This window comes from Rhinatrema bivittatum, chromosome 2 (genome assembly GCF_901001135.1).
Source record: "Rhinatrema bivittatum chromosome 2, aRhiBiv1.1, whole genome shotgun sequence".
In the NCBI taxonomy this organism is placed as follows: domain Eukaryota; kingdom Metazoa; phylum Chordata; class Amphibia; order Gymnophiona; family Rhinatrematidae; genus Rhinatrema; species Rhinatrema bivittatum.
This window is the reverse complement of record NC_042616.1, coordinates 348,945,275-348,970,507: the sequence shown is the minus strand read 5'-3', so window position 1 is coordinate 348,970,507 and position 25,233 is coordinate 348,945,275. Positions and strand designations below refer to the sequence as shown.

Below are 25,233 nucleotides of genomic sequence, written 5' to 3'. Positions count from 1 at the left end.
GTCTCTGGGTTGGCCGAGACAATACTACTGGTTTCAGCAGGGAAACATGAAAGACATTGTGAATTCTTAAGGATGCGAGAAGTCTGAGCTGGTAAGTGACTGGCATAATTTGTCGGAGAATAGAGAAGGGACCAATATAAGGGGGTGCCAGCCTCATAGAGAGGGTATCTGAAGTCTTATATTGTGGGTACTCAACCATACCTTGTTCACAGGTTTGAGCTGCGGGGCAGGACACCGATGTCTGTCAGCTGTTGTCTTTGCTCTCTGGGCGGCTTTTCAGATCATAATCTCAGTCTGAGACATGGAGCTCACGTGCGGTTAGCTGAGCTGCTGGAGAAGGGACAGACAAGGGTACAGGAAGTGGGGGAAGTGGTTGCTTCCATACCCTATGAGGAAGGGTGATGATCCAGTAGCAGCATTGATATGCGAGTTGTGAGAGAACTCCGTCCATGGAAGGAGAGTGGTCCAGTTGTCTTGTTGCTCATTTATTAAGGCTCACAGGAAGGTTTTCAGTGAACAATTTGTTCGCTCTGCTTGGCCATTGGTGATAGGCCATGGTAGAGTCCAGCTTAATATTGAACTTATGACAAAGTGCTTGCTAGTACTTGGCGGTAAACTGGACTCCACAGTCAGAAACGATGTGACGAGGTAACCCATGGAGGTGAAAAATATGAGACGTGAACAATCTGTTCAACTCTGGTGCAGATGGAAGTGCCGGAAGAGCGACGAAAGTGGTTGGTGATGACCCAAATTACACAGTTGCCACTAGAAGAGGGGAGGTCTACCACAAAATCAGAAGATATGTGGGTCCAGGGTTCCTTGGGGTCTGGCAGCGGTTGTAACAACCCACAAGGTCGTCCCACCAAAGGCGTTTGTTGAGCACAGGTGGAACATGAGTTCACGTAGGCCTTCACGTCCTTAGCCATCAGAGGCCACCAATAGTATTGCTTGAGCAGAGAAAGAGTCCGGGCATGACTTGGGTGACCTGCAACTTTGGAGTAATGGGCCCACTCTAGCACTCTTTGTTAGAGTCAGGTTGGGATCACTGTTTTTCCTGGAGGAACCATCTGAGGGGCGGCTAATAGGATATGTGCTGGGTGTTGCAATTCTGCCGTCCTGGGCAGCTTCTCCACCTTCTTTCCGCTTCTTATTCAGCCTGGAGGCTGCCGACACCTTTCCCACGCGGCGGGAGCCGCGTTATGTTTTACATGTGGCCCCGGAGGCTGCCGGTGTTTCCCATCGCGGCCGGTGCCATGCTACTCCCCGTTGCGGCTGGAGCCGCGTTGTACTCCTTAAGTGGCCCGGAGGCCGCTGAAGCTCCCCATGTGGCCCGTAGGCCACAGACCTTACTTTGGGCCCTCCGGAAAAAGAGAGCCCTCAGCGCTGGCCTTGCCTGCACCTCGAAGCCACCTCTGGTCAGTCTTCAGTGGCAGGAAGCTGCCTGCCATCTTGGGGTCTGTTTGAAGCCTGCTTTGGCTCCTGCTTCAGCTCTGCAGTACTCTTCGCAACAGGGCCGCTGTCAGTGGTCCTGCATTTCCTTCTTCCTCCTAGGGGGCGAGACCGGCTCTCTCTTCAGCATTTAAAGCTACAGCAAAGGAGTGGTCCACTTTTGATGTCATCGATGGATCTGCCTCTTCTGCAGTATAAAAAGCTTCAATCTTCATTCCTTCCTTGCCTTCGCAAGGAGCCAGTCCTCCTTAGGACTTCTTGTCATCAGCTTCTCAAGGCACTTCGTTCTATGTGGGTTCCCGTGTCTTCATGATGTCTTCGTCTTCTCCATGGTGTCTCGTCAGCGTCTGTGTTCCAGATGTCCCTGATCTCCGTCTCCAGATGACTTCTCATCTTGATGTCTTCTTTATTTGGATGATTTTCGTCCTGGCAGCACAAGTCTCCAAAGAAGTTCCAAGCTTCCCTTTTCTCCATATTAGTCGCCAAGGCATCCCCTCGAATCCTGAACCTTGCCTGGATCCTCGGAGTCCGCACCTTGCCTCCACTTCACAAATTAATTCTATTTTCTGATCCGGCGTGGCCCTGCCTGGCCTTTATCAACTGTGCAGGGTGCATTTTGGAACAGGCTTCGTCGGAGTCTTCACTTCATCTTCTTTCTTCCCTGTCCGTGACCTGTCTTCATTGGTTGAGTATATGGGCACGTGATGTGCAGTACAGACTCAGCTCTGCCAATCTGTGTGGGGAACCACTAGCGTAGTCCGCAGCCAGCCTACCCCGGTTGTGTAGGGTGCACTGCCTGCTTGGTCCGAGACTGGTCCGGCTAGGTTGTGTAGGGCGCATGATGTCCAGTACCGACTCAGTATTCTTCAAGCAACTCATAGCCTTCCAGAGTTTCTTCCTATACATGACCAGATGTCTTGTCTCACTTCATGTATCCAGAGTGACGTTCCACTTCACGTATCCTAGTCTTGTCTCACTTCAAGTCTTCGTCTTTGATGTCCTCATCTTCTGACCACTGTCCGCCCTGTCGCAGTTGCTGCTCCATGCAGCAGGTCCGAAAGGGCTTGTAGTAGTCTGAGGACCACTCATGAGACAAACATTGCGTTGTTTGGGTCTCTTTCTGCTGCGTACATGTGTGGCTGTGGTTGAGGTCATCTTTCTCCTTCTTCAGCCATGCTGGGGCACCTCTCACCTGCCTCGGTGCTTGCTGGAGCTCCTCTGCGGCTGTATTGGGGCCCATGGGCACACGAAAACCCACGAGATGGGATCGCTACCTGCGTTTCCACAACACTGGGTCAATGATGTAGCCAGGAGGATCCAGTTGTTTTCAGGCTCAAATGACTGAGAGAGGGCGTCTGCTCTGACATTCTTGTTGGCTGGTCTATACTTCACCACAAAGTTGAAGCAGCTGAAAATTAGGGACCAGCAAGCTTGGCAGGCATTTAAATGCTGGGCATGGCGAAGGTGCTCAAAGTTCTTGTGGTTGGTGTAAACGGTGATGGTATGCTATGCCCCTTCCAACCACTGTCACCACTCTTTGAAGGCCAGTTTTATGGCCAGGAGCTCCTTATTCCCAATGCCATAATTCTTCTCTGCCAGGAAGAACTTTTGAGAGAAGTAGGAGCATGGGTGGAAAGTCCCTTTAGCGGTGAGTTGGCCCAGATCTGCCCCGACTGCGATGAAGGAGGCATCGACCTCCAGGATGAAAGGATGAGTGGGGTCTGGGTGGTGAAAGCAGGGTTCTCTGAGGAAGGCCTGTTTCAGGTTGGTGAAGGCTTGATCGCCTCTGCCAACCGCTCTCTGGTATTGGTTCCTTTCCCATAGCTGAGTAGAGAGAATCCCAATGAGCAGTAGAGAGGATAGGTGTTAGCAGTCCATGGTCCTTGGCAGAGGAGACCCGTTCCACAATGGAGGTGTAGGGCCTGATGCAGAGAGGTAGCGAGGAACTGATGAGAGACAGACTGGTAGAAGTTGTACTCAATCTCTGAGGCTGATAGATGGATTTCCAGCAGGTTGAAGAATGGAGCAGGCACCAGGAAAGACACACAGGCCCTCGAGGAGCGAGTACCTGTAAGAGGATAGGCACCTGTAAATAAGCAGATGGCCCCCGAGGAGTGGGTACCCAGGTTAGAGAACCCCGAAGGGTGAAGATAGCTTTCAATGGATAGAAGCGGCAGAGTAGCTTCAGACCGGGGCATACCGATCCTTGCTAACTCAGCGAGAGTCAGCAAATGGGCAACCTTAAATATGTGGAAGCAGTGATGTCACTTGAGGGGGATGCCCCTGAGGTTCGCACCAACACTGCTACAAAGGGAGGGACGCGTGGGCCCCTTGGAGGCTCTGGTCAAGATGGCCGAACGCCGCACCAGAGCTGCTCCGGGGAAGCCGGAGGGTGCGGCAACGAGACGCTACGGACACCATTCTCCCGAGGCTGGTGGAGAAAGGTGAGGCATGTCGGGCAAAGTTGTCTGAGCCTGACGGAAGCAACAGTATCCAAGGAGGGAAGAGATTCCTTTTGAAAAGTGCATTTTCCAGTTTTACGTAGAGTTTATGGGTTCATAGGTGTTGCAGGACCTGTCGAATGTTGCGATGATGAGACTGGAGATCCTTCGAGAAAACAAGGACGTTGTTGAGTAGACCAGTACACTGGTGTATAGTAGATCCCTGACTATCTCATTCATCAAGTGCTGAAAAACTGCAGGGGCATTACACAAGCTGAACGACATTACCAAGTATTTGTAGTGACCGTCTCGTGTATTAAAAGCGGTCTTCCACTTGTCAACAGGTTTGATTTGAACCAGGTTGTATGCCCCCTGGAGGTCTAGTTTTGTAAACGCCCGGGCTCCCTGTAACCGGTCCAAAAGTTCGGAAATGAGAGGCAAGGGGTAAAGATCTTTCTTCATTTTGGCATTGAGGCTCCGGTAATCGATGCAGGGCCGGAAGGTACCATCTTTTTTCACCACAAAGAAGAATCCGGCCCCTGAGGGTGATGTTGAGGGCCGAATGAATCCTCTCTCCAGATTTTCCTGAATGAATTTGGCCGTAGCCTCCGTCTCAGGTAGGGACAAAGGGTACACCCTTTCCCGAGGAGGAGTGGTTCTGGGAATCAGATCGATAGCACAGTCATATGAATATAAGAACATAAGAAAATTCCATACTGGGTCAGACCAAGGGTCCATCAAGCCCAGCATCCTGTTTCCAACAGTGGCCAATCCAGGTTATAAGAACCTGGCAAGTACCCAAAAACTAAGTCTATTCCATGTTACCATTGCTAATGGCAGTGGCTATTCTCTAAGGGGTAGATTTTAAAAATTTGCGCGATCACGAACTTTTGTTCGCGCACCAGGCGCGAACAAAAGTACGCTGGATTTTATAAGATACGTGCGTAGCCGCGCGTATCTTATAAAATCCGGGATCGGCGCGCGCATGGGGGTGCACATTTGTGCAACCTGCGCAAGCCAAGCCCAGAGCGCGCTGCCTGTTCCCTCAGAGGTCGCTCCGATTTCGGAGCGGCCTCGGAGGGAACTTTCCTTCGCCCTCCCCCCACCCCCCCGGCCCTATCTAAACCCCCCCTCTTACCTTTGTTGGCAGATTTACGCCTGCTAAAAGCAGATGTAAATCTGCGCGCGTCAGCGGGCTGCTGGCGCGCCATCACCCGACCCAGGGCCTGGTCCGGAGGCCTCGACCACGCCCCCGGGCCAGCGCCACGCCCCCAGGCCCACCCCTGAAACACCACGTCGCACCCCCGAAACGCTGTGTCATTTCGGGAACGCCCCCGACACGCCCCCTCCCCACTCCTTTTACGAAGCCCCGGGACTTATGCGCATCCCGGGGCTCTGCACGCGCCAGCAGCCTATGCAAAATAGGCGAGCCGGCACGCGTAAATCCGGCTGGATTTACGCACGCAGGGCATTTAAAATCCGCCCCTAAGTGAACTTAATAGCAGGTAATGGACTTCTCCTCCAAGAAGTTATCCAATCCTTTTTTTAAACAAAGCTATACTAACTGCACTAACCACATCCTCTGGCAACAAATTCCAGAGTTTAATTGTGCGTTGAGTAAAAAAGAACTTTCTCCGATTAGTTTTAAATGTGCCCCATGCTAACTTCATGGAGTGCCCCCCGAGTCTTTCTACTATCCGAAAGAGTAAATAACCGATTCACATCTAACCGTTCTAGACCTCTCATGATTTTAAACATCTCTATCATATCCCCCCTCAGCCGTCTCTTCTCCAAGCTGAAAAGTCCTAATCACTTTAGTCTTTTCTCATAGGGGAGCTGTTCCATTCCCCTTATCATTTTGGTAGCCCTTCTCTGTACCTTCTTCATCGCAATTATATCTTTTTTGAGATGCGGCGACCAGAATTGTACACAGTATTCAAGGTGCGGTCTCACCATGGAGCGATACAGAAGCATTATGACATTTTCCGTTTTATTCACCATTCCCTTTTTAATAATTCCCAACATTCTGTTTGCTTTTTTGACTGCCGCAGCACACTGAACCGATTATATCAATGTGTTATCCACTATGATGCCTAGATCTCTTTCTTGGGTTGTAGCACCCAATATGGAACCCAACATTGTGTAATTATAGCATGGGTTATTTTTCCCTATATGCATCACCTTGCACTTATCCACATTAAATTTCATCTGCCATTTGGATGCCCAATTTTCCAGTCTCACAAGGTCTTCCTGCAGTTTATCACAATCTGCTTGTGATTTAACTACTCTGAACAATTTTGTGTCATCTGCAAATTTGATTATCTCACTCGTCTTATTTCTTTCCAGATCATTTATAAATATATTGAAAAGTAAGGGTCCCAATACAGATCCCTGAGGCACTCCACTGTCCAGTCTCTTCCACTGAGAAAATTGTCCATTTAATCCTACCCTCTGTTTCCTGTCTTTTAGCCAGTTTGCAATCCACGAAAGGACATCGCCACCTATCCCATGACTTTTTACTTTTCCTAGAAGCCTCTCATGAGGAACTTTGTCAAACGCCTTCTGAAAATCCAACTATACTACATCTACCGGTTCACCTTTATCCACATGTTTATTAACTCCTTCAAAAAAGTGAAGCAGATTTGTGAGGCAAGACTTGCCCTGGGTAAAGCCATGCTGACTTTGTTCCATTAAACCATGTCTTTCTATATGTTCTGTGATTTTGATGTTTAGAACACTTTCCACTATTTTTCCTGGCACCGAAGTCAGGCTAACTGGTCTGTAGTTTCCCGGATCACCCCTGGAGCCCTTTTTAAATATTGGGGTTACATTTGCTATCCTCCAGTCTTCAGGTACAATGGATGATTTTAATGACCGGTTACAAATTTTTACGAATAGGTTTGAAATCTCATTTTTTAGTTCCTTCAGAACTCTGGGGTGTATCCCATCCGGTCCAGGTGATTTACTTCTCTTCAGTTTGTCAATCAGGCCTACCACATCTTCTAGGTTCACCGTGATTTGATTCAGTCCATCTGAATCATTACCCATGAAAACCTTCTCCATTACGGGTACCTCCCCAACATCCTCTTCAGTAAACACCGAAGCAAAGAAATAATTTAATCTTTCCGCGATGGCCTTATCTTCTCTAAGTGCCCCTTTAACCCCTCGATCATCTAATGGTCCAACTGACTCCCTCACAGGCTTTCTGCTTCGGATATATTTTAAAAAGTTTTTACTGTGAGTTTTTGCCTCTACAGCCAACTTCTTTTCAAATTCTCTCTTAGCCTGTGTTATCAATGTCTTACATTTAACTTGCCAACGTTTATGCTTTATCCTATTTTCTTCTGTTGGATCCTTCTTCCAGTTTTTGAATGAAGATCTTTTGGCTAAAATTGCTTCTTTCACCTCCCCTTTTAACCATGCGGGTAATCGTTTTGCCACCTTTCCACCTTTCTTAATGTGTGGAATACATCTAGACTGTGCTTCTAGAATGGTATTTTTTAATAATGACCACGCCTCTTGGACATTTTTTACTTTTGTAGCTGTTCCTTTCAGTTTTTTTCTAACAATTTTTCTCATTTTATCAAAGTTTCCCTTTTGAAAGTTTAGCTCGAGAGTCTTGGATTTGCACACTGTTCCTCTTCCAATCCAATCAAATTTGATCATATTATGATCACTATTGCCAAGCGGCCCCACCACCGTTACCTCTCTCACAAAGTCCTGTGCTCCACTGAGAATTAGATCTAAAATTGTTCCCTCTCTCGTCGGTTCCTGAACCAATTGCTCCATAAAGCTATCATTTATTCCATGCAGGAACGTTATCTCTCTAGTGTGTCCCGATGATACATTTATCCAGTCAATATTGGGGTAATTGTAGTCTCCCATTATTACTGCACTACCAATTTGGTTAGCTTCCCTAATTTCTCTTAGCGTTTCACTGTCCGTCTCACCATCTTGACCAGGTGGATGGTAGTATACCCCTATCACTATAGTCTTCCCCGACACACAAGGGATTTCTACCCATAAAGATTCAATTTTGTATTTAGTCTCATGCAGGATGTTTATCCTGTTGGACTCTATGCCATCCCGGACATAAAGTGCCACACCTCCTCCCGGGTGCTCCTCTCTGTCATTGCGATATAATTTGTACCCCGATTCAGAATCTAAACAGATGATAAAAAGGAGCTTTAATCACTTTTAATAACCTAATAATAAAATATTTACTGTAGGCCTGAGCTCTCAGTATTTATACAGACAAAAATCCAACCACTCAGATGGCGACATTTTTCCTCCAAGTCAGTGGGGACAGAAGAAAGCCAATACCTAAGTCAGGGATTTCCAACTTTGGACCTCCTGACCTCCAAACAGTTCTGCTTTCAAGGATCACCAAACATACATAAATCTTAATCAAAATGCATGCAAAAAACAGCCAATACAAATTCAGTGTGGATGTCTTGAAACCCGACCTTTCCGAGGGCCGTGAGGATCAGAATTCAGCACCATGGACCCAGATGCATTCAGAGTTTGTTTCACATTAACTGCTGTGAAACCTCCAAACCAGTCAAGTTGCTGGCTGTCCTTGGAAGGTATTAAGTGGAAGAAATGCATACAGTCATTACAGAATGCATTCGATTCCACATCATATTCAGACATTTTAAAACCTTTATCAAATTTTATGACCACGTCACAAAATAGTATGCTGTGGGTTCTGTTTCTTTTACTTTAACAAAAGGTGGGGGGAAAAAAGGATATAATCCAGAACACCTCTACTAAAATGCTCTATCACTATGACATATACCATAAATCACCCCGTTGGTGTCAGGATTGGTCGCCTGATTTTAGAACATAAGAATAAAGATTGAATTTAGAAAGAAGCAATTGTTCAAAGAAAGGTGAGAGATCAGAAACTAAAAGCTTGGGAGGGGCATAGACTAAACAAAAACTATTACATCCCTCTGAATTTCACACAATCCTCCAAGCCTCCATTTTCCCCATTCTCAACTAGCTTATTGTTATGGTTATTGATGTTTGGGTGGATCCTTGGACACTGTGGCAACTGACCATGCCCACGAGGGGCAGTCCCGTGAGGGACCACAGTGTCAGGCTAGACTCTGGACACACAAACACAGATTTGAATCTTTTATTAAACAGTCTTGGAAGCCACCAGAGGTGGCAGTAGTGTGTAGTAGATGTTGAGCCCGGCTGGGCAGGTCTCCCATAGAACGCTGGAACAGCGAATCCTCTGCTACGCTGTGCTCTAATGGAAAGAGACTGAGAGTTATGAGTACACAATGAGAAGCATTCAGAGTCCCAGGTAGAATTAGGAGAAGCTCCGAGACAGGGAGAGCAGGCCCTCGAGGAGCGAGTACCTGATCCCTTAGAGCACAGAGACTCAGTTGTATTGTACTCACATAGCAGTAACAGAGATTCCACTAGACAAATGTTAGGAATTATTAGGAAGGGAATGGTTAATAAAACGGAAAATGTCATAATGCTTCTATATTGCTCCATGGTGAGGCCACATCTGGAATATTGTGTACTATTCTGGTCGCCGCATCTCAAAAAAGATATAGTTGCGATGGAGAAGGTACAGAGAAGGGCAACCAAAATGATAAAGGGGATGGAACAGCTCCCCTATGAGGAAAGGCTGAAAAGGTTAGGGCTGTTCAGCTTGGAGAAGAGACGGCTGAGGGGGGGATATGATAGAGGTCTTTAAGATCATGAGAGGTCTTGAACGGGTAAATGTGAATCAGTTATTTACACTTTCGAATAATAGAAGGACTAGGGGGCATTCCATGACGTTAGCAAGTAGCACATTTAAGACTAATCGGAGAAAATTCTTTTTCACTCAACGCACAATAAACCTCTGGAATTTGTTGCCAGAGGATGTGGTTAGTGCAGTAAGTGTAGATGGGTTCAAAAAAGGTTTGGATAAGTTCTTGGAGGAGAAGTCCATTAACGGCTATTAATCAAATTTACTTAGGGAATAGCCACTGCTATAAATTGCATCAGTAGCATGGGATCTTCTTAGTGTTTGGGTAATTGCCAGGTTCTTGTGGCCTGGTTTGGCCTCTGTTGGAAACAGGATGCTGGGCTTGATGGACCCTTGGTCTGACCCAGCATGGCAATTTCTTATGTTCTTATGATACACAAAATTCGATTCCTCTGCACTCAGGCAGGCCAGTCCCCACAAGTGGGTTATGCACCTCTACCAGCAGATGGAGACGGAGTAAAAGCTCATGTCACAGATATAAAGCTCTGCCCCAACATCAGCCCACCAGTATTCTCAGTCTCCAACCGATGGTGCACATGCATTTCCCTATCGGGGATTGCCTGTAGTGAAAAAAAAAAGAAAAGATGATTATCACACCACTTGTACTCCTGAGGTTATACCAATGGTTCCATCCCTCAGTTGAGCGCCTTTAGACCGGTAGCCTTTTTCAAGTGTGGACTTTAATTTAAAAAAAAAAAAAAAATTAAATTAGGCAAAGTGGTTTTCGGTCCAGGGAAGCTTGGCGGTGAAGGCTTTCGCCCTGTCCGCCATAGCCAGAGACCCAGTCGTACTCTGGGTGACACGATTGACAGACGAGGGAGGCTTGGCAGTGAAGGCTTTCGCCCTCTCCCCCCTGTAGCCAGAGACCCGGTTGTACTGTCAGCCAGGATCTGCTGAGCTCAGGTTGAAAAAAAAGTAAAAGTATGTGAAGATGAGCAAAAGGCAGAGTAGGGAGGTTTTATTCTCCTATTCTTTTCTTATCAGATCCTCTTCCCTTGACGTGAGTGGTCAGCGTCTTCCTTCCTCCCTCCCTCTCACTTCTCTAGTGAGGTGTGGTGACGACTTCTACCCTTCTTCCACATGCATTTCCTGTTAATTAGGAAATCCTTGAGCGGAGTGCTACGGCTCACAGATTGGCACTGCGTTTATTTTCTCTGTTTTCTTGCTGCTGCTCCATTGCTGCCTTTGTGCAAGCACACCCTTTCTGCCCTGGAGTCCCCCTGAACTGCCGTACAGTGGATAGGGGGATGGAACCACGATGGCAAGTCATTTTTTTAAGGGGGCATTTGTCACCCTTGCATCTTCATGATGACATTGTTTACTGGTTGGGGGGAGGGAGAGAGAGTTGGGTTTCAAACTCCAGCAGACTCATCTTTTCTTTAGTTGGCTACACAGGGAGTAATATCAGGAAACTGTTGGCTTTCTCAGAGGGGAAGGGAGTCCTCTGTTTTGTCCTTTTCTATTTTAACTCTTAAATTGTGAGGGTGTTTGAAGTAGACCAATTTGTGGGCATGTTCAAAAGTAGGCAAAGAATTCCTTCCCCCTCTTTAGTATTGCCTGCTTCCTTTGTTTTTAGGGAGGAGGGCTTCTGTTCTGTCAAGCAACTGAAGACACCTAAAGTTTCTCTGTGTATTGCCTTATTTGAGGAAATGCTTTGCAGGAGTGACGCTGAGTGCCCATTTGCTTCTCTCACACTAAAAAAAACCCCAACAACAACAACAATAATAAATAAATAAATAAATAAAGCACCTCTTCCTGCACCCCCTCCCCACCTTTTGTGTCAGGATTGAGGATCAGCTCTACACTTGCAATGCAGGTGACATTTAGAACCATAGTCAGCATTCCAAGCAGCAGATTCTGCACCATACTGCATGCTTTAGGGTAGGAAAGAGAACAGTGACACAGAAGGTTTAGCAGTACATACTGCTAATCACTGACTTAGGACCCAAACACATTCTCCCTTTATTCATTGCTTACCCCCTTTATTTTATTTTTTTTTACTTTTTTTATGATTTGATACCCTGTCAAGAAAAAGGGGATTGATCTAGCATAGTATTTCTGTTGCAGACAGTAAGGTCTGAATTTTCAAAAGGATTTATGCGTGTAAAACTGAGTTTTGAAAATTTGCTACTTTTATGTGTATAATGCCTTTTAAAATTCACTCCATTGGGAATAATCTGTAGTAATAAAACAGGAAATAAAACATTTGTCAGTTATTTATTGAAAATAAAAATGCATGTATTTCTCCAAGGACAAGCAGGATGATAGCCCTCATACATGGGGGTGACAGTATTGGATAGAGCCCAGCAGAGAACTTTGATCTCAAAGAATCTATAACTTTTAAACATGCCCTACTGAGCATGTGCAGCTGGAGTCATCACCCTGTCCTCTAGGCAGAGCCCTTCAGGCTCTTTTTTTTTTCCACTGAGCAGTGTGTCTCACGATATTCATCTTTGCTCTCTCCTCACAGTTTTTGCAAATGATTTTATCTAGAGCTGCAGCTGTTTTCTTTCCTTTACCTTACAGTAGTTTTATTTTCCCTTTCTTTTTTTCTCTTCTGTCTGCCAGCTGCATGGCAGGCATTAGTCACTGTGCACCTGCAGTTTAGTATCTGTCCTGTGTCCTATCCTTGCGCTGTTTTTGTACCTTTGTCAGGTGCTGGAAGGACTGACTGAATGCAAGTCCGTAGGTGATCTGTGTAGGCTGCTGAGCCTGGGGACTCACCTGAGTTCTACCTGGGCAGGAGTTCCATGTCATTTCACCAATCGATGGCATTGATGGAGGTTCAGACAGTGCAGTGATCAAGGACCACACTGTTCCTGTGGGGGAGAGAGCTCATCCCCCATTCAAAGGAACTAGTCTCCATGGGCAGGAGCCCTGGATGACATAGCCTCCTTTGCTGCTTGCCGGTGATGGCAGTGCAGTCTCCTTGTGAGAGAGGGTGAGCAGGAGCCTGGCGAAGCAGCTTGCTGCCGCACTTTCGGTGCCATGACCAGTAACGGTTGCCCATGCACATCTGTGACCAGCGCACCATTAATCTGACGCATTGATGTCCGGACCACATCGGGGACCAGGACTGCCATTGAGCACCAGGGTCACCCTTCACGTTGTCGAGGTGCCTGCGAGGCCATCAGGGTGCATGACTGCCCTCGATGCCATAAGGGACTTTTGTGCCGTAGGAATCTGTGGATGTGGAGTCTCGATGCACTGGAGTCATTGAGTACCTTGGGCCTAGATGTGGTGGAGTAACTGCACCGACCTCTAGAATCAGGGACCAGGTCTGCCATCAAGCACCATGATCCCCCTCTATGCCATCGGAAGCAACCTCGATGTCTATGCTCTTGATGCCTTCGGTGCCCTCAGTGTCATCAAGGTGCGTGAGTAGCCACCCTTGATGCCTTCAAGGTGCGTGGTCGTGATGCTGAGGCTGCTCTCAATGCAGTTGACGTGCATGGCCTCGATGCCATGGCCACACTCTGGGCCATCACAGTACGTGGCCTGAATGCCATCTCAGTGTGGAGCTGCCCCGATACCATAGATGCTCTCGATGCAATCGAGGTGCGGGGCTACCATGGAGGCCATCTGGCACCACTGGGATCACTGTTGAGCACCCTGGTCAACCAGAGGCCATCGACCACCAGGGCTCTTGAGTGCCACTGAAGCCCTTGAGCGACAGGGTTTTTTGGCTTTGAACAGATTCAGCGCCGGGGTAGTCATTTACTCAAAGCACCCTGGTACGCCAAGGCATCCAGGCACAGTGGTCTGGTGCCCTCAAGGCTCCTTGGTAGTGTCCTGACTGGGCACTGAGGAGCATTGTGCTGTCCTATCACTGGCCTATGGCTATCAGGCACTATGGATGTCAATGATCTTGGGGGTCTTAAGCCGCTGGGATCAGGAGGCATTGGAGGCCAAGCCTGGATTCGTGCACCATCGGTGTTAATGAGCGCTGGCAAGGTTATCTTCAGCAATAGCTGCTAGTGAAGGATGCCATCGAGCTAGCAGCATCAACGTCCTCGGATGGATAGGTGAGCCGAGGGATATAGTCTGGCACTGGCAGTCATCGGTTCCTCTGGGCACCGATGAGTGTGTCGGGGCTACAGATCCTCTGCCTGGAGGCACTGTGGGCATCCTTGTTACCGCCGGTCCATTGATGCCTTTGGGCACTGGAGTTTCTGTTGGTACTACCGGGCTGTTTAGGTCCATGGGCACCTGTGGTGCCAAGGATGGCGCTGTATACCATCAAACTGATCGAGAGTCAGACAAGTGCCGTCAAAGCCCTGGGTGAGGCGTCGTTTGGTGCCGTTGATGTGATCCATCGTTGGGTGAGTGTGAAAGCACTATGAACCCTACAGATGCCGTCACCACTGTCGGCACTAGTGGATGTGGTTGGATACCGCAGGACACAACCACAGAGCACCATTGGTTGCCATGGACTTCCGTTGTTGTTCCATGAGGGAAACAGCGGTGAGCCATTCCCGATGCAGTTTCAAGGGCTGTGTCCAGACTCTTGGAGCGTTATCAGGTACTGGAGGGGGTGATGCTATAGAACACCACCCACTTCCATTCCATACCCAGAGCCCCAGTGGAACTAGGGATGCCATTGTCACACTGTTCCTATGCACTCCACTGGGAGTTATTGTGACAATGGAGCACAGCATGCACATTCAGGTATGGCAAGGGCATCTACTCCAAGCGCCTCAGGCGATGGCAGGTGGCATTCTCCCTGTTTGTACAGTTCTCAGCCATGCCAGTGTTTTGCATTGTTGCATCAAGTTCTTGGCCTCCTCATCAGTTCTGCACCACAAAGTGCTGGGGAGCCCTGGCAAGGAAGGTATTATCACACATTCTGTGATTTGTCTTTGGCAGTGCGCAGCCACAGACTCTAGCAAGTGGTGCTTGGTTCTTGATGTGCCATGGGATTCTACCCACAAGCATGGGGAGTGGGGTCATAGGTGTGTTGCCATCCATAGGATGCGATACCACTGTATGAATACTAGTCAGCATGCTTTTACAGCTGAGGGCTCTATTCTCCAGTTGCCATCTACTATACGGGTGTGTGTGTGTATGTGTTTCCCTTGTAGTGAACATAACAGGTTGTGTGCCGCTGCCACAGGACTGACCTAGGACTGTGTTCTTGGTTGAATCTTAAGGGGTGTAGACACCAGGAGGGTAGTGTCGGGAGTCTTCTCCTTCCTCAGAAGAGGAATGTGTCTTTTGACCCACTTCCTTGTCACAAATCCCCTTGGTGGGGCAGCCCCTGTGGCTCCATCCCTGGCAGATTTTATCACTGAATCTGTGTATCTCCTTTTAGGCCAGGGCTGGAGGAAGGCAGCGGCGGTCATCTGACCTTTTTGCTGGGGCCCCTTCGTTGATTATCGTGATGGCCTTCCCCCATCTGAGGGTTGCTGCCAGTGGCAGATTGGTTGCTTCTGAGCCTCAGCGATCAGTGATTGTATCTCAGTTCTCAACTGCAGAGTTGACAGATATTTTGGGATCAGGAGATCCCGATTCCTGTTGCTTTCTTGTCCCTTCAGGAAGAGAGGATTCTACTGGATTCCAGGGCAACTCATGTGTTCCCTTGTGGACACCTGGTTGTCCAACCCTGCAGGGGATGTTCCTCATTCTCAGTTTACCGGCAAAGGCATGTCACTGCTTCTCACTGGCAGTCACTCTGTTCCTCGTGAGATCTGAGAGCCGGTCAAGCGGTAGCGCTCTTCTTAGGTTGTCCTAAGCAACCTAAGCAACACTTGGAAGAATAATCAGCAACAATGACTGAGTCTGTGACAGACCCTATGTTTCATGAGGGAGCCTTTCCAGAGTAGCTTCCCGGTGAAGATTAGGGGTTTCTCCTATCCAGGATTCACCTTTGATACCTGCTGAGCTCAGTGGGCGTTTTTTGATAAGGAACACTATTGCCAATCATTCTCTTCTGTGGGACCCTACCTCCATGAGGAGGGTTCTAATTCATCCATAGGTTGAAAGGCAAATGTGCCTTCCAACCTATCACCATTCCATGGCTAAGGGAATTGAAGGACGAGGGACCTCGCAACAGAGGTGCTGCTCTTTGGTTATAGTGGCTTGCAAACTATACTTCCCATTTTAGGAATAACCCTGTCTGTGGACAGGGGAGTCCTGGTTCATGCAACAATTGTTCCATTTACTGGACCACGTGTTTCCTTGGGGGAAGTATGTGCTATCATGGCTGAGGTATTAATACCTAAGCCAGGTTTGGGCCCTGCCTGGTTTCAGCTGTTCCAAGCAGGCTTAGGGATCTGTCTTGGTGGGTAACTCCCTACTGGAATTGGCAGTGAGTTATTCGCTTGTAGGAGTTATACAACCTAGTGACATGTGCTAACCCTGGTAGCTCAGCGGTCTGCCTTCTTGTCACTCCTTCTAACTTCCAGTTGGAATTTCAAGGGGGGGGGGGGAGGGAAAAGCTAAGGCATTCATGGTATATCTTAGTGTATACCTGCAGGGAAAGAGACACCACTTTTTTCCTGTATTTTTGCCAAGCTCTGACCAATTCTACCTTTAGCTTTTCTCACTTCACTAGTTTCCCAAAGTGTCTCACTTGAAGTATCCTGTAGACAGGATGGATAGCTGTGCCCTTGACAGCATGGGTGAGCTTCAGGCCTAACGTATCTCCCTACTCAGAGGTTTGGGCTAGCGATCCCGTTCAGGGATTGCCTTTCATCCCCTGAAATACTTTAGGCTGTCCTGCTGGTCTGCTGTGTCTGGTGCTTTGGCACATAGGGTCTGTCACAGACTCAGTCATTGTTGCTGATTATTCTTCCAAGTGTTGCTTAGGTTTTCTGCCCATTATGCCTATTAGCCAAACATGGGCACATAGTTTGGGATTCACCCATGTGTGAGGACTACAGTCCTACTTGTCCTCTGAGAAAGCAGAGTTGCTTACCTGTAGCAGGTGTTCTCTGAGGACAGCAGGATTAGTTCTCACAAAATCCTCCTGTGTCCCCTGGGAGTTGGTTTCTCTATGTATTAGCTATATTATAAACTGAGGGACTCTGCCTAGGGGGCAGAGTGATGGCTACATCTTCACATGCTCAGTAGGGCATGTTTGAAAGTTCTAGATTCTTTGAGATCAAAATTCCATGCCAGGCTCCGTCCAATGATGTCACCCCATGTGTAAGGACTAACATCCTGCTGTCCTTGGAGAACACCTGTTACAGGTGAGCAACTCTACAAGACATCAAAATGTAGGTATTGATCTCATTTTGTATCTTTTAATCGCAGGTATGAACAGCAGCGGGATAATCTTGCACAGCAATCCTTCAACATGGAACAAGCTAATTACACTATTCAATCATTGAAAGACACAAAGACAACGGTATATTGCACATGTAAATTCATCCTAGTTAGTTTTGAGCAGTCTGTTCTGCAAAGATGTGTAATGCTGACGAGAATATTTTTTAACTTTCACAGGTGGATGCAATGAAAGTTGGGGCCAAAGAAATGAAGAAGGCTTACAAGCAAGTTAAAATTGATCAGATTGAGGTATGTTATTATGCTGCTTCAAAAAACCTTTACACAAAGTCAATACATTGAGAAGAAAAAGCAATATATTAAAGTTAACTATGTTAAGTGAAATAATGGCTAAAATGTTCATGCCTCTGACAGGTAAGCATGCATCTTCCTATTTAACCACTTCCTTTCTATGAATGGCCCTTGAGTCTAAGCTTGCATTCATCGTTGAGGTGAGAAAAAGACTTGTAGTATCCTTCACTTGCATGGTTCCAATTTCCTTGCAAGAGAGAGGCAAAGGGGGACCTATGGACTGCTACAAAGGATCATTTTCCAAAATAAGTTTTCTTAATTCATCAGGAGAAGTAATACAGATGACAGAAATGACACTGTAGGACAGTTGTTCTCATATGAGTATTCAAGGAATTAACTTCATGAATCTGCAGGGTCATTGCTTTCTGTTTTTTTTTTTTTTCATGACCCTTTCTGGCTATTCAGTTTATCTCCCCTCCACCTAGAAGGTTAAGGAGAATGAAACAAGAAAGCAGGCTAAAATTGATAAGGTTCTTCTAGCTAGAATGCTAAAGAGTCAGATCCTGAGGACCCTGGCTGCAGCACTTCAGATTAGGTACAAATGTGAAACAATTTTTTCCTGTTACCTTTTCTCCTTAAAACAAAGGAGGACTTGTGCATGGGTGGTGTTATGGTAGGGGAATGCAATGTATATATTGCATCAGGGCCCTGTATTATTTCATGTAATTTATTAGTGTAGCTGGGTTTAAAAAACGTTTGGATAAGTTCTTGGAGGAGAAGTCCATTACCTGCTATTAATCAAGTTGACTTAGAAAATAGCCATTGCTATTACTAGCATCAGTAGCAATAGATAGTCTTAGTTTTTGGGTACTTGCCAGGTACTTATAGCCTGGATTGGCCACTGTTGGAAACAGTATGCTGGGCTTAATGGACCCTTGGTCTGACCCAGTATGTTATGTTCTTATTACTTATATATTGCATTATCCCAGGACAAGCAGGATGATAGTCTTTACATATGGGTGATGTCACTGGACAGAACCCTATCACAGAAAACTTTCTGTCAAAGTTTCTAGAGACTTTTGACTGGCACACTGAGCATGCCCAGCATGCCACGATCCCTCGAGCCACAGGGGTCTCCCTTCAGTCTTCTTTTTCTGCACTGCATTTAGCCTCTTGGTGAAGGAGCCCTGTGTGAAACTTCACACATTTTTTCCTCACGGAAAAGTTGAAAAAAATTCTCAATTTATCCCCATCATAGGGGTCTCCCAATTTTCCATCGATCGGTGAGTAAAATCTTTGTTGCGGTCGATACCGTTCCTAAATTTCTTGTCAGAAGGCCATCGACTTCGGTCCAGCCTTCAGAATGGCAACAAGGTTTTAAAAAATGCCCAAAATGCCCTTGCATGATGTCCATCACCGACCCTCATGATGAGTGTGTCCGTGTTTGGGCGAAGGACATAGTGTCACTGCGTGCCCAAAATGTGCCGAAATGACGGCAAAAGGCAGACGGGCCCGTCTGGAAAAGATGGAACATCTATTCAAAATCCAGTTACTTCCATCAACGTCGATATCGACACAGTCGTCACTGGCAGGAGTGGCTAAAAAATTGGTAATTAAAGCCAAGTGGCGTCCTGACGGAAGTGGTGACCAATCGTCCCCAACTCCATCTTGGTCATCGATCCAATCAACCTCGGTGCTCGAAAAGAAAGGCACCGAGCATCATGAGAAGCATCGGCACAAACATTGACGGACTGCCACCCCCGATGTCTGCTCGATTCCCGGAGCGGCTTCCATGGCCATCAAGCTGCCTCCGAAGAGGACTAGACTAGAGGAGCCATCAATACCTTCGATTCCTCTTAGTCCAAGGCGATCCCCACCGATATCGGTGCCGGAAACTGCGCCACCACAGGGGACCTGTGGAAGAGCCAGTTCTGTCTTCTCTGCCACCCCCTATAGCTGCTCTGAGCTCTCCAGCTATAAGGGAGGAACTAGACGGATTTATCCACTAGACAGTAATGGAAGCTTTGTGAGATCCGCATCCACCGATGCTAGCACAGACACCAATGCCGGACCCATCGGTGTTTTCACTGTTACTCGCAAGACTCGATGCCTTGATCTGTGCCCTGCTGATGCAACAACTGCCATCGAGGCCAAAGACACCGATCAAACAACCGGTACTCATCCCTGATTCTTTGGATGACTATGCCTCAGATAATTTATTGATGCCTGAACCATTACCGGGGCCATCGGGACTTTCTCAACCAAAGTGCCCGATTACGCCATTGATACCATCATTTCCGCATCGACCTCCATCGATGACACCAGCAAAACCATCGATGCCATTTCTCATCCCTCACTCCACTCCTCCACAGCACACTTTATCAGATACGTGGGAGGACGTGGGCACCGATTCTTCCTTAGAAGATGTACTATCAGAACCATCTCCACCAGAAGAAAGGAGGAAATCACCGCCCGAGGACCTCTCCTTTTCCAACTTTGTAAAAGAGATGTCTGAGACAATTCCTTTCCAGTTGTTAACTGAAGAAGACACAAGACACACAACTCTAGAGATTCTACAGTTTGTAGATCCCCCTAAGGAGGTACTTGCCATACCAGTGCATGAAGTCCTTGTTGATCTCTAGCATAGATTGTGGGAGCATCCTGGTTCAATTCCACCAGTGAACAAGCGGACTGACGCCACTTACTTGGTCCACCACATACCAGGTTTCCAAAAGTCTCAACTCCCACACTAGTCTGCAGTGGTAGGGTCCGCCCAAAGAGATAAAAAAGAATACGCCCACATTCATCCACTCCCCCTGGCAAGGAGCAAACATTTTTAAATAACATGGGGCGTAAAATGTTTCAAGGCTCCATGCTGGTCTCCAGGATTGCATCATACCAGTTATATATGATGCAATACCAGCAAACTTTATGGAAACAGATGCAAGAGCTTTCTGTATCTCTGCCTCAACATCAGGATTCATTCAATAACATTATTCACAAGGGCCTAGAAGCAGGTAAACATGAAGTGCATGCAGCCTATGACTGCTCTGAAACCTCTTCCCGAATGGCAGCGACGGGGATTAGCGCCAGAAAATGGGCTTGGCTAAAGGCATCTGACCTCAGGCCTAAGGTTCAGGAAAAATTAGCAGACCTCCCTTGTACTGGTGACAGTCTTTTTGGTGAGAAAGTACAAGATGCTGTTGTGCAGCTAAAGGAACAAAATGAGACTCTGCGCCAACTCTCCACTGTGGCGCCAGAAACTTCATTCTCTGCAAGACACCCACCCAGGAAAGACACCAGGAAACCTTATTATAGACCACGAAGGTATTATCCTCCAGCACCTCGTGGAAGGACAACAAGACCATCTCAGAGAGGTCACTCCAGGCAACCAAAGGCATCTAGACCACAGCTTCCCCCTCAGAGAGGCGCAGCATTGGGGTTTTGAAAACCTGCCAGAGAACAGCAGCCACTCCATCAACCCGATCCAGAATTTACCGGTTGGAGGCCGGATCTCATTCTTTCTACCCATTTGGTCAAACATAACACATCAATGGGTACTATCCATTATAACACAAGGTTACCATCTGGATTGTACCCAGACTCCCCTCCACATTCCGTCTGAGTACACAAAGATCATACCACTCTTCTAGAAACAGAATTATCCACCCTTCTGAGAGCCAGGGCTGTGGAACCAGTTCCCTGACCTCAGCAGGGCAGGATCAGAAAACGGGAGGACAACGTCCCATTTTAGACCTCCGTAATCTCAACAAATTTCTACGAAAAGAAAAATTCAGGATGGTGTCCTTAGGCACCATGCTTCCCCTTCTTCAAGCAGGAGATTGGCTCTGTTCTCTGGATCTTCAAGATGCTTATGCTCACATTCCAATATTCCCCTCTCATCTCAAGTTCCTGCGCTTCCTAGTGGGTCATCAACACTTTCAATACCGGGTCCTTCCATTTGGACTTGCCTCGGCACCCCGAGTATTCACAAAGTGCCTAGCAGTGGCAGCGGTCTATTTACGCAAGGAAAGCATACACATTTTTCTGTATCTCTAGACGATTGGGTAATCAAGAGCCAATCAAGACAAGGAGCTCTCCACACTCTCAAGCTCACAGTCAATCTACTTCACTCGTTGGGATTTCTAATCAACTACCAAAAATCCCACTTGATTCCATCTCACTTTCTACAGTTCATCGGAGCAGAACTGAATACCATTGTATCAAAAGCTTTCCTACCAAGAGACCGCGCAGAAACACTCTCCAAACTAGCGAATTCTCTGCGCACAAAGCAAACGGCTACAGCCCATCAGTTCCTTAACACTGCTGGGCCACATGGCTTCCACGATCCACGTCACCCCTATGGACAGATTAGCCATGATAGTAACGCAGTGGACTTTGAAATCACATTGGATCCAAGCCATTCAACCACTGTCCTCTCAAATTCAAATAACCCACCAGTTACATTCATCTCTCCTCTGGTGGGCAAGCACTGACCACTTTCTCACAGGTCTACCCTTTCAGCAACCAGTTCCACAAATAACCTTAACTACAGATGCATCCACCTTGGGTTGGGGAGCACACATAGACAATCTTCAGACTCAAGGTACTTGGACGAAACTCGAAGCAACATTTTAAATCAATTTCCTGGAGCTTCGTGCTATACGTTATGCTCTACATGCGTTCAAGGGACTGCCTTTTGCACAAGACTGTTTTAATACAAACAGACAACACAGTAGTCATGTGGTACATAAACAAACAAGGAGGCACAGGCTTTTATCTCCTCTGTCAAGAAACTGCACAGATTTGGGACTGGGCCCTAACACATTCCATGTATCTCCAGGCCACTTATGCAGCAGGCATACACAACGTAGTTGCAGATCGCCTCAGTTGTCAGTTCCATCCACATGAGTGGGCCCTGGATCCCGTGGTAACCACCAGAATATTCCAGCGCTGGGGTTAACCAACAATAGACCTCTTTGCATCCGAACTGAATCACTAAGTGAATAAATTCTGCTTCCTGCACAAGCAGAAAAAACAGTTAGCCAGGGACGCCTTTGCTTGCCCCTGGAATTCAGGCCTTCTCTACGCATACCCCCGATACTGCTAATAACCAAAATTCTAGTGAAGCTACAATAGGACAAAGGCTCAATGATACTCATAGCACCATGTTGGCCTCGACAAGTATGGTTTCCCATACTTCTCGACCTCTCGATCAGGGAACCAATTTGTCTGGGCACAGCACCCACTCTCATAACTCAGGATCAGGGCAGGTTGTGCCATCCCAACCTTCAAACCCTATCCCTCGCAGCCTGGATGTTGAAAGCTTGATTCTTCAACCACTCAATCTTTCAACTAATATCTCTCAAGTGCTTGTAGCTTCACGTAAACCTTTCCACACTAAAATCCTATCGTTGTAAGTGGAATAGATTCATCATGTGGTGCACACAGAAAAGTATTGACCCTTTTTCCTGTCCCACATTATGTTTGTTAGTTTATCTCTCGCATCTTTCAGACTCTGGTCTACAGACTTTGTCAGTAAGGGTGCATCTAAGTGCTATCTCAGTTTACCACAACAGAGTAGGGGATGCCCCAATATCAGTGCAACTCCTTGTCAGTAGATTTATGAGAGGTTAAATTCAGCTAAAACCCCCATTACGGCCACCAGTCACAGAATGGGACCTTAATGTAGTACTAACAAGGCACATGCATTCTCACTTTCAGCCTATAGGCTCCTGTGATGTTAAATTTCTTACATGGAAAGTTCTCTTCCTAGTAGCTATTACAACTGCTAGAAGGGTCAGTGAGTTACAAGCAGTTGTCACATACTCACCCTATACCAGGTTCCTACATGACCGAGAGGTCCTGCATACTCACCCTAAATTCCTTCCCAAAGTGGTTACTGACTTCCACTTGAATCAGTCTATAGTCTTGCCCACATTCTTTCCAAGACCTCACTTTCACCAAGGAGAAAGGGTTTTACACACCTTAGACTGTAAGCGTGCACTTGCATATTACCTAGACCGCACTGCAGTCCATAGGAAATCCACCCAGCTCTTTGTTTCTTTTGATAAAAACAAACCAGGTATGGCAGTGGGCAAGCAAACTCTATCTAACTGGCTAGCAGATTGTATACAGGCCTTCTTCTCTAAGGACAAGTAAAGGCGCACTCAGTAAGAGCAATGTCACCCTCAGTAGCACACTATCGTTCAGTACCAATTGCTGAGGTTTGTAAAGCTGCAACATGGAGCTCTCTTCACACCTTTGCAGCACATTACTGCTTGGACAAAGAAGGAAGACAAGATTCAGCCTTCGGACAATCTGTCTTAAAGAATGTATTTCCAGTTTAAGCCCAACTCCTTCCACATCCAACCTGCTGTGATTTCAGGCTGCCTCATCTTTTTCAACAGTACACCAGTTGTTGTGCCTGTTGCACAAGTTGTGTGCTGTTGGTCCATAACAAATATGACTCAGCCTGTAGCTTGCTAATCACCCATATGTGAGGACTATCATCCTGCTTGTCCTGGAATAAAGCAAAATTGCTTACCTGTAATAGGTGTTATCCCAGGACAGCAGGATGCAGTCCTCACGAAACCCACCCACCACCCCGCGGAGTTGGGTCCGAAAAGTTTTATTTTATTTTTCGCTAACGCTAATTGCTACAAACGAGACTGAAGGGAGAACCCTGTGGCTGCAGGGATCATGGCATGCTGGGCATGCTCAGTGGGCTCGGTGTGCCAGTCAAATGTTTCTAGAAACTTTGACAAAGTTTTCCTTGATAGGGCTCCGTCCAGTGACTTCACCCATATGTGAGGACTACATCCTGCTGTCCTGGGTTAACACCTATTACAGGTAAGCAATTTTACTAAATCAGGTCTGAGGCCCTGTATAGTGCAATATACAGTAGCATTTAAAATACACCAAGATACTAAACAATCATAAAAAATAGATTTATCCCAACAAATACAAAGAGCCAAGAACACTTCCAGTTCCATCTATACCCTCTATAAGCAAGTATTAGACCTAAAACTACTATACCCTCCATTTATTGCCAGCCATAAGGTTAATCAAAAATACCACAGAACTTGTCAGTAAGCCTGTTTACCCAGCACCTGGAAATAGACATTCTTTTTCATTTTTTTATGAATGTCATATAAATAGGCTCCATAAGAACATGCCATACTGGGTCAGACCAAGGGTCCATCAAGCCCAGCATCCTGTTTCCAACAGTGGCCAATCCAAGACACAAGAACCTGGCATGTACCCAAAAACTAAGTCTATCCCATGCTACTGATGCTAGTAATAGCAGTGGCTATTTTCTAAGTCAACTTAATAGCAAGTAATGGACTTCTCCTCCAAGAACTTTTCCAATCCTTTTTTAAACACAGTGACACTAACTGCACTAACCACATCCTCTGGCAACATCCAGAGTTTAATTGTGTGTTGAGTGAAAAAGAACTTTCTACGATTAATTTTAAATGTGCTACATGCTAACTTCAGGGAGTGCCCCTAGTCCTTGTATTATCCGAGAGAGTAAATACAGATTCACATTTACCCATTCTAGACCTCTCATTATTTTAAACACCTCTCTCTCATATCACCCCCTCAGCCGTCTCTTCTCCAAGCTGAACAGTCCTACTAACCTCTTCAGTCTTTCCTCCTAGGGGAGCTGTTCCATCCCCTTTACCATTTTGGTCGCCCTTTTCTGTACCTTCTCCATCGCAACTATATTTTATTTATTTATTTGGTAGTTTTTTTTTATACCGTCTTTTGGCAATGCCATCATAATGGTTAACAAAACAGTGCGTTAATCAGTTTACAATTATTATAGTTAAAGAGGAAGATAAAAGATAATCCAAAAATAAAATTTTACAGTTTAACAATTAAAAATTAGTCCCACATCAGAAAAATATAATAAATACTTAAAATTACATATACCATTATAATTAATAAGAGCATCATAAAATATAATTACGAGAGATACAGAAATTCACTTAAAATAGGAATTAGGGTTGGGGTTAAAATGTACTGGTGTATGTTGCGGTCGGTGAGTGA

General features: G+C 46.5%; 1 protein-coding gene across 1 annotated transcript in view; it reads left to right on the top strand.

Moving 5' to 3' along the window:
* The window catches only part of CHMP5 (charged multivesicular body protein 5), a 162,999-nt gene that overhangs the window by 54,146 nt on the left and 83,620 nt on the right, over positions 1-25,233 (top strand). Inside the window, exons 4-5 of the mRNA XM_029589882.1 lie at positions 16,918-17,011; positions 17,107-17,178. Coding sequence (XP_029445742.1) covers positions 16,918-17,011; positions 17,107-17,178 — 166 coding nt within the window. The remainder of the gene's footprint in view (positions 1-16,917; positions 17,012-17,106; positions 17,179-25,233) is intronic.